The 10,000-nt window shown below is 43.7% G+C and overlaps 1 protein-coding gene across 1 annotated transcript in view; it reads right to left on the reverse strand.

Moving 5' to 3' along the window:
* Positions 1-10,000, reverse strand: part of MGMT (O-6-methylguanine-DNA methyltransferase) — a 126,419-nt gene that overhangs the window by 3,273 nt on the left and 113,146 nt on the right. The window contains exon 4 of the mRNA XM_009998280.1: positions 4,061-4,200. Within this exon, the coding sequence (XP_009996582.1) occupies positions 4,061-4,200 (140 nt within the window). The remainder of the gene's footprint in view (positions 1-4,060; positions 4,201-10,000) is intronic.

A 10,000-nucleotide genomic window follows, 5' to 3' on the forward strand; every position in this document is an offset into this window, starting at 1 on the left:
GGAAAGAGCTTGTTTTCACTCGCAGCCTCATCAATACCTAAATCCTGGTGAACAAGTGACACTGAGAAGCTGTAATCAATAGCTCCCTGTGCGTTTTTTTCTTCTGGTCAAATGGTTCAGCGCTACTGACAGCCCTGACACTCAGAACATGATGCTAAATCTTTATCAACAGCCATCTGGGTGACTGGCAGAACAAGACTCGGGCGGTCATTAACGCTCGTGGCAATCTGTGAATAAACTAACTCCTCGGTAACACGTTTGTTTAGAAAAAAAGGTGGGGGAAAAAACTCCCTGCACAAGGGATCGATCGTCTTTGAACTGCATTTAGCAAATCCCGTCTGTGGAGGGAGTGGAGCAGTGCTCTGCTGTGGCCCTCTGCTCCTGGAAGGGCTTTCAGTTTGAGGCAGCAAGAACCTGACCATCATGTTCAACTGGTGCTGGGCTGGAGACCTCCAGAACCTGCCAAACCTGGCTCCACCAGGCCTGAGGAAGCTCCACCAGACCTGAAACATCATCTTACAATGTACAAGAGTCACACTTAACAAAAGATAAACATAGAAACGTAGAATGGTTTGGGCTGGAAGGGACCTGAAAGATCATCTAGTTCCAACCCCCCTGCATGGGCAGGGACACCTCCCACCAGCCCAGGCTGCTCTACGCTCCATCCAACCTGGCCTTGGACACCTCCAGGGAGGGGACAGCCACAACCTCCCTGGGCAACCTGGGCCAGAGCCTCACATTTGCTCACGTCCACTTGCTTTTTCTGCCCCTCTTCCCTGACAGAACCAAATGGCATGATGTGCCCAGCATGGCTTCCTTGTTATCACCAGCCAATGAAGGAATTAATGCCCGAGTAGTTTTGTGTGTCCATGTTTCAAATCCATACTTCCCAATCCTCTCAGAAATGCATGATTACTCCTCCCAAGCCCTGGTGTTTAAAACCTTTTGGCTGAGTAACATCCCTGACTTGGGACAGGCTGATCTCAGCACTGAGTTGCCCACTTATCTGGGCTGTAGCTTCAATAGTAACACAATGGGAGGGAATATAAAACCCAACTGCTGCTAACAGGCTGCTGAAGATGTCTTATTTAAGGCAAAGAACAGTCATTTAGGATGGCCTTGGACTAATCAGCCCAACAGTCGCCATCTCCCATGAGTCCCTGTGATTTCTTTTTGATCCTCCTCTACTTGTCTAATGAGATTTTTAATTGAACTTTATGGGCTCCCTTTGAGGACCACAGACCTCGTAGTCAATCTGAAGTGCAGTAAACTATTGGAAGTTTCTCTCACGAAAGGTGAGACAGCCCCACCATGTCCTTGGCATAAACTGAGGGAAAGATGTCACATCTTTCAGCTGCTGCTGGCACCTCCTCCACCTTCTCATAAAGTTGAAGGTCATTGTATGAATTATGTGAAGAATCCAACTAGAAAGGGGAACCTGCAGGACATGTGCTACCAAAACTAAAGACTGACCCCTGATTTGTAGAAGGGAGAAGTGTCCTGGTGTTTTGTGGAAAAAGGTGAGATAAGCAATTTTCTCAACACGTTTGAGCACCAGAGCAATGCCAGGCTCGGGGTTATTTCGAAAGCTCAGTTTCACTGTTACTACTACCTTCATTAAATCATGTTTATGATTCATCCATCGTGCTTATCATTTAGTCATTTTTAGGAAGCATCTCAAGGTGCAAACATGTCATGATTTTGCTGTTCTGCACAGCTTCTGCAGCTATCATGACTAGAAGCATCCACTTTTATTTCACATTCCCAATGAAAGCATTCCCCAGTTTCAGCTTCGCTCCTGCGAACAGAAACCACTCATCTGCTGCTTCACAAAACATCCCATTTCTGCAACAATTTTGAAGGAATTGCTCCTCAAACCCAGTTTTTATATCCTGAAGCTTGGGTTGCAGGTGTAGCATTGTGTGCTGATCCGTTACCAATGCTGCAGTTGACACGATGTGTTGAGTTCAATGAGCTGTTTAGTTAGATCCAAAGCTCAATATCTCATCTGATAAACAGACTGCAAGTGTGTTTATACACCTACACAGGTATCCTACAGCTCCTCGCAGGTTGCACACTCCCAGAGAACCTCTCATCATCATGTCTAATGGGTTTAAGCTTCTCAGCTCAATAAAGGACACCCTGGTATTTTAAGTGTATCAGATTTCCCTATGAAACAGTTCATTTGAGCAGCACAGAGCTGCGTTTTGTCAATACCCTGCACTGCACTTGACAATAGCAACTATTTTAATATGATGGAATGCTTTCCAATATAATATGGTGTACATTAAGATAAGGCAATACAATGCAAACCTGCAGGAAACAGTTCTCAAAGAATAACAATATAGTGTTGTGCAAAAGGAGATGTAATTGCTGTCGCCTAGAAATGTACCCAGCTTTGCCCTCAGGCTGCAGTGGAGCAGCAGCATCCAAAGTAGCAGTAACAGCAGGTTGTGGTGTGAAAATTCCTGCTTTTTCCCCTCTGAGGGAGGATGAAAATAGTTCTGAAAATATACAGCAAAGCTACTGCATTTTTTTTTTTTTTAAATAGGGTCCTATCTTATTATTATTTCCCATACTATGGCTGCAGTGTCTTCTGTCCCCAGCAGAAAATGTTAAAGCCTCTTACAGATGATAATGTATAGCTTTAGGGAAAAAGAGCTATATTAATGTAATACTACCCCAATGTTTCTTATTAGAAAGATTAAAAAAAAAAATAACCAGTGCTGTTATGAAAGCTCTACCTGCTCCAAACCACATTTTTATCCCTACACATCTCCTGTAGTTCACCTGTAATTTCATGCATATTCCACCTGTAAACACACACATAGTCCCTTTGTACTTCATGTGAGCACCTCACCACTCTGTTTCTCATACTTCTCACAGAAATCTTTATTTAGCCCTTCAGACTCATGAGCTGCAACATGCAGGTTGATTTTCTGAATGAGGTGAAATATAGATAATACCTGGCATTGCAAAAAAAACCCCTCACCTTTATTATTTTTATCTGTAAAGACACTGGCTCCTGGGAAAACAGATTTTCTAGCTCACTTTGCAACTCCACATTGCAGCCTCATATGTATCTTATTAAAAAAAAATACTGAGAGGACTGAAAATGTAAAAACAGCAGAGGAGGTCAAAGATGACTGCAGAAATAATGCTGGAGAAAAGGAGAGGAATTTGGGTATGGAAAGACACATGTTGCTCGGGGCAAGTGGTAATGAGGGGAAATATGCTGAAGAATGGCCAGAAAGGCCACAATGATATTAATATAAATCAAAGCATTTTTAATTTTTTTTAAAGGCAAGTGGCAAGGGAATGATATAGTGGTGTTCTCTAACAGCTCTTCCCTTCCTTTGCCCAGGGACTGGTCCCACACCAGCCCATGTGCTCCAGGTGCATAAATACATCCTGAAATCTAAACCTGGACAACTAAAAGAGAGAGAGAATTATTGGGAAGACAGACAAAGACCCCAAGTATTGTAAAAATATTGTTTTTTCCAAAATCCATGGGCCTAACCTAGAGCTCTGCTCCCTCCAGCTGGTTCAAACTCAGATGACTCACCTCTATCTAACGGAGAAATGTCACTTGCAGCTGGTCTAGAGCACATGGAAAAAGTGACAATTTGATTCAAATGTGTACCTGCAGGATTTAACACCCCTCCTCTTCCACATTTTCAGAAACATATCCATGCCAGAGAGGATGCACTGCTATTAATAAGCAAAGCTACTCAGACCCTGTCAAAACTGAGGTCTGTGGGGGGGAATAAAAGACTTCCCTCACCTAAGGATCCATAAGAAAGTTCAAGAACAACAAACGGGCAGAGGCCAATGAATTAAACCATGTTTCCTTTTCAAATCCACTGCCAGAAATGGTGGGGAATAAATCACATTAAACTGGGTTGTGCATTATTGCTGATTAAAAACACTTACTGACCTTATTACTCATGGTAGACCAGTTTTCACAGCAGATAAATTTAATCTAATGACATTTAGCCTGCAAAGCTCTCTAAATGCACCACCTTCCACCAACTTTGTTGAGAAGTTGACGTGAACTTACAGGGTTGCTCCTCATGGCTCCTCCCACTGCTCTGGCTGCTCTGCCATTGCCTGCCAGGTCAGCTAATTGCTTGTAGGAAACAGCCTCTCCAAACTTCACGTCTCTCAACAGGGTCCACAACACTTGCTTGGTGAAGGAATCTGCCGAGAGGGGCAAAGCAAATAGGGTTGGTATGCATGGCTGAAGAAGATGAAGTGTTCAAAAAAACCCAAGGCAAGGCAGAGGCTCAGCAGCAGGTTTCTCATTCAGAAGGCAGCAGCCCCACCACTGCAGCCTGTGCTACTGCATTTAAAGACATGATTATTAGAAAGGGCGCTTCAAGTAACCGATCGCTATAAAAAAGGATTTAAGGCTTTGATTTTCCTATATTTTTAATTTGCTCCAAGTACAATTATCCTGTTAACTCATACAATGTGGTTTTTCCATTAAACTGGCAGAGTATAAATTAGCATAGAGTCAAATTAAAAAGGGAAGAAATAACCGGCTCTACCTATCTGACAAAGCCCTCGCATCTCCAGCTAATTTCCAACTTCAGCTGGGACACGTGGCAGAAGAAGCCCTAGAGCCAGTGGACTCAGTATTATCCTGCCTGACTGCATTTTATAGCTGAGACCCCCAAGCTACTGCTCAGCACTGCAGACATTCCAAAACCTAAGGACTAGCTGTGACCTTGAACATACAGCACATCCTTAACGATACAGGGCTGAGGGAAAAAAAATATAATGTCTCTTCCATTATTTTAATTTTAATTCGCCAGCAAATTGCTTCAAAGTGTTCCAATTGCTGAAATAATGAATAAGCAAATGCATTAGGACCAGCTTCCTTCTCACCTTCCCAACCCAGGATTACTTGACAGAAGGGAAACTGGTGGCCATGCTTGGGGTTGAGTTGGGTTGAACACCCATTGCTCTTCCAAGGCACTTGGAAAAGCTTTGAAGATCTAAGTAGGGAATAACTTACTGAGAGGAGTGAGCTGGTGAATAAAAGAAGAAAAAAAAGAAAAAAAAGGAAAAAAAAGACACCCCTTCCCCCAGCTGAGAGAGCTTCAGTCTCCTGCTTTGGCAAAGAAACAAATAAAAACATTTTCTTTTCTTTACTTGTCAAAAAAGACATTGATTAAGTTATATAGAAACAGAGCGAAATGTGATTTTGTTCTTAAAGGAAACCCATACACCATTATGTGTGTGTTAAATAATAAAAATCACTTCTTAACTGAAGGGAATGATAATCACTTCATTGAAAAAATCTGTTTAGTCTTTATTATAACATTAAGCAAATTAAACATCAGCATAATCCAGGTGATACGAGAAAAGGGTCATCAAAGAAATTAACTTTGTTGTTCATTAATTTACATGGATTAGTAGAGGGCAAAGAGATAGCAAATCTGCTCTAGTTTTTTATGATATAATTTCAAAATGTACACCATTTGTGGCAGTAGGGTGACTTTGGGGTTAATCAGACTGATTTGTCCTTTTAATTGCTTTCTATTCAAAGAAAATTCATTAGATAATGTTCTCTTCAAAATTCATGAATCAATTTAACTGAAGAAACCACATTAACAGCTTTGGGTTCATTAGCACAAGCAGTTGTGTTACTAGCTGATTGCTAGGAGGGCTTCCTTTGGCAAACAGATTTTGTTTACTGTGATTCCTTCAGAAAGGTTTATTTCAAATCAAATTGTTACTTATTATTTTTTTTTTAACCTTCTTTTTAAGCTGGCAAGATTAGTGTTAACCTCTCCGGCTCAGGGGTGTGGGGGAATTATTGCTCCATGTCATCTTTTAGATCAATGGAACTCGGGGACTGCAGGTTGCCAGGGCCCAAGTCCAAAAAATCCTCTTTTTTTGCCCGAATTCTTGGCAAGGGAGGTGGTGGAATGGGATGTGAAAGACCAGCAACCTTCTGAAACCTGTAGGAATAAGAGGAGCAGCAGGTGCAGCTTGGGCTGGAGGATGGGGCAGCTCCAGAGCCCCCCCAAGCCATGGCAGCACCGTGCCAAGTGATGCCCAAGTTATTGAGCACCTTTTAACCCACTAAAAGAGGGCCAGAGATTATTCTCCTCTGACAAGCAGGGGCAGAGATTACCCTCTTCCCAGAGCCACTGCACATTTTTCATGGGAGAACATCTTGCACCCACATAAAACACTCAGAGTTATAGTTCAAAAGAATGAAATATTTAGCAATCATGCACATCATTTTATAAAAGTATCTGAAAACTCCATTTCATCCTGTAGGGAGCAAACGCATTAATTAGTTTAAGCAGCTCTAAGAGACAGTGCCAAAGACAGTTATTAAACTGTCTGCAAGTATGAGTGCCTGTAAGCATAACCTGCCCAAATTAGATGGCTGAACTTTCACCAATTTTCAGCCTGTGCCAACATTTTATGCTGTTACGTATCATTATAAAGTGCTGTAAAATACACCCATAAAAATTAACACACACACAAATTCTCTCATTAGGTAGAAACCCTCTCTACCTCTGTGTGATGAGGATGCCTAGAGCATCCCAGGGAGGCAGATGCCAGCAGAACAACAGCTGAACTGACTCACATCACATGCACAGAAATGTTTGAGGTCTTCTCCCTTCCCCTGCAGTCATCTACATCTCACACTGCACCTATTCCCTCCAGGAGGCAGGGCTCTGGACTGCCCTCTTGCCAAGAAACACAAGTTTTGGCCAAACAGAGCAACTCACATTGCTTGGTGCTGCTTCCCCTTTAAGCAAGCAACAATCTGTCAGATTTTACATGAAAATGCACACTGCAACAGTTCCTGCTGGGAGCTGGAGCTGCATCAGGAAGGTGGGGTGAAGGTGGACTGAAGGCTGGGGAAGGGAGAGACCAAGTTTGGTTTCCAAGTCTCCAAAGCCCTGAGGACCCATTCCCACCTTCAGCTGCTGTGTTCACAGCACTCAGGGACCACAAAGGTAGTTGGGAGGGTTTCATAGATTCACACAGTGGTTTGGGTTGAAAGGGACCTTTAATGGCCATCTAGTCCAACCCCCATGCCATGGGCAAGGACATCTCCAACTGGAACAGGTTGTTTAGATCCCTGTTCAACCTGATCTGGAATGTTTCCAGGGATGGGGCATCTATCACCTCTCTGGGTAGCCTGGGCCAGTGTCTCACCACCCTCAGTGTAAAAAAGTTTCTTTCACTTTATACCCAGTCTGAACTTCCCCTCTTTCAGTTTAAAACCATCACCTCTTGTCCTGTCACTACAGGCCCTGCTATAAAGTCTGTCCCATCTTTCTTACAGGCTCCTTTAATTATGGAAAGGCCACCAGAAGCTCTCCACAAAGCCTTCTCTTCTCTGAACAACCCCTGCTTAATGACAGGCAATGGGTGATGAGCTTCTTGGATGGTTTCTTCCTACTTCACCATTTTTGAGTTGCTGGACAAAATCCTCCTAACTGCTCCTTAGGGCCAGTCCTGCCAACTCAGTGATAAATTGGCACCGTGCTGTCCCGTCGAGAGTGGCTGTGCTGGGACTGATCTGAAATTAACATTTACAGGAAGTTATGAGCCCCTAAAAAGAAGGGCTTACCCTCAGCCTGCTGCTACTGCCCAAATGCTTCAGAGGTGTCTTCCGACAGCCTGCTGGACTTGACTAAGAGGGGTTAAAGACCATGTTTTGCTTTCTCCTCAACACTGATTGCTGGGGACATTTGTCTTCCTGTTCATGGTGTTTGATTTTTTTTGTTGTTGTTTTTGTTTTGGTTGTTTGGTTTAGGTTGTTTGTTTTCCCTCAAGGGTGTTTGCAAATGTAAAGAAACAGTTACAAATACTCAGCCCTTCTCACCATCTTTTTCACAGCCTGTCTGGGCTACTACATAGACAACTTCTTTGTTTTGACACCAGTTTTCACTGTTACTACTATCGGCAAAATCTCAAGCATAATGCTTCAAATATACTCCAAATTGTCCTCTAAGCTGCAGCATGGGATTGCAGAATCCCAGACTGGTTTGGGACACCTCCCACTAGACCAGGCTGCTCCAAGCCCCATCCACCTTGGACACATTCAGGTATAGAGCAGCCACAGGTTCTCTGGGAAACCTGCTCCAATGTCTCACCACCCTCACAGGGAAGAATTTCTTCCTAACGTCTAAACTCCATCTCGCCTATTCCAGTTTAAAGCCATTACCCCCTCATCCCATCCCACTCTGCCCTTGTCCAAAGTCCCTCCCCAGCTTTCCTGGAGCCCCTTCAGGCACCGGAAGGTGCTCCAAGGTCTCCCTGGAGCCATCTCTTCTCCAGGCTGAACAACCCCAAGTTGCTCAGCCTGGATAGGACACCATGCTTCTCTATGTTTTTCTTTATTATTCTTTCTCACCATCTTACCCTTAATCCACAGATCATAACAGTGAAGTTGTGTTTTTTGTGCATACTGCAGTGGCATGACTGAAGAAGTGATGTGCCTTGAAAATACACTTCATGTATCCCCAGTAGTGAAAACATTATACATTCATTCTACATTTACTTGTATATAAATTAAGGTCAACTGCAAAGTATTTGGACTAGCAACCATTCAAGTAGGTGACCAGAGTATCCTGGTCTAGTGGGAGGTGTCTCTGCCCGTGGCAGGGAGGCTGGAACTAGATGATCTTTAAGGTCCTTTACAACCCAAAGTCTGGGATTCTATAATTAAGCATTCAAAGATTCAAACACCCCAAACCAACCCATCCAGTAAAGCTGAGAACAGCTGAGTCAACTTCTCCCTCCAAAGCAGCACCTTTGGTGAACACAAGTCCTTGCTGCAGACCCTGCAGTGCCCAATTGTGCCCTAGCACAAGCCCTGTGCTGTCTCTTCTACTATTTTCTGAATACAGATGCAGTTGCATGAGTAAATACTTAATGAAATTCAGAACATCAGTTCATAAATATTAGGCAGCCCACAGTAAAACCATTAGAGGACACTGGAGTGTTGGATAATGTAGCTCAGGTGTTATCTTGTGCTCTCCCACAGGTCACCATGTTCCCCTTTCTGAGCAGTACAGGAATGTGGGCTAAGGGAGTGCTTTGGTAATGCTTTTATGGATCGCCTCTGCATGTTTGTGTCTGCAATATGTAATACAATAAAATACAAACACAACTGTAATTTATAAACATACTATACACCTGCTTGTGAAAAATATACCAAGGTGCTTTCTTCTAATACATCTCACATTCAGGTTGGCTCCCCATTAAGTGGCCAAGCTATGTGAAAACCCAATTAATGGGATCCTGATCTGTAGTTTAACACAGTTTTCAATGCAGTTCCCTTCAGACTGCTGAAGGGGTTGGGGGGCCAAATTCTATCCTTAGAAGCAAGTAACTCTCCCTGGACCTCATCCAGCAGTATTTCTGCAGCTTAAACTCCCTGGAAGTCAGTGGGTGTTTTTACTCAAGCAGTAACTGATATTCTGACCCATTTTTTGTGAGTAGCCTTAGCAGCAGTTTGCTGTGCACTTCCAGGAGCAGGATATAACTGTAGAGCTGATGGAAATGAGGAGTCCGACCCTTTCCGTGGCACGTTGCAAACTTCCCCAGCTTCCCACTTCCAAACACAAATCCAAGCAAAGTTTTATGCAGACTAATGACTCCTTAAGCCGTAGCAACTTCATCTAAGCTAAATATAGCCATGCCAGACTTGGAATGCCATGGCATCCCTGAACAGGCTGGGCCTGGGTTTTGGGAGCCTGCTAAGATGGAGGAATGGCCAAGCACTTGCCAAGTGCCCCTCGGGCTCTGGCACAGCCCGTGCCAGGACAGAGCATCATCCCCTGCCAGGTGATTCATGCAGCAGCAGCAGCACAGGGCAATGAAGAAGGTCCTTGATTACCTTCTGAGTTGCAGGTAACACACCAGCCTGCAGCTGCTTCAGCAGAGGAGAACAAATGCTTTGGATGAAAAGACAGAGAAAACAGCAGTCTCTTCCCAGCCCACAAAATATGGCAGGGAA

This window comes from Chaetura pelagica, unplaced genomic scaffold (genome assembly GCF_000747805.2).
Source record: "Chaetura pelagica isolate M959 unplaced genomic scaffold, ChaPel_1.0 scaffold365, whole genome shotgun sequence".
In the NCBI taxonomy this organism is placed as follows: domain Eukaryota; kingdom Metazoa; phylum Chordata; class Aves; order Apodiformes; family Apodidae; genus Chaetura; species Chaetura pelagica.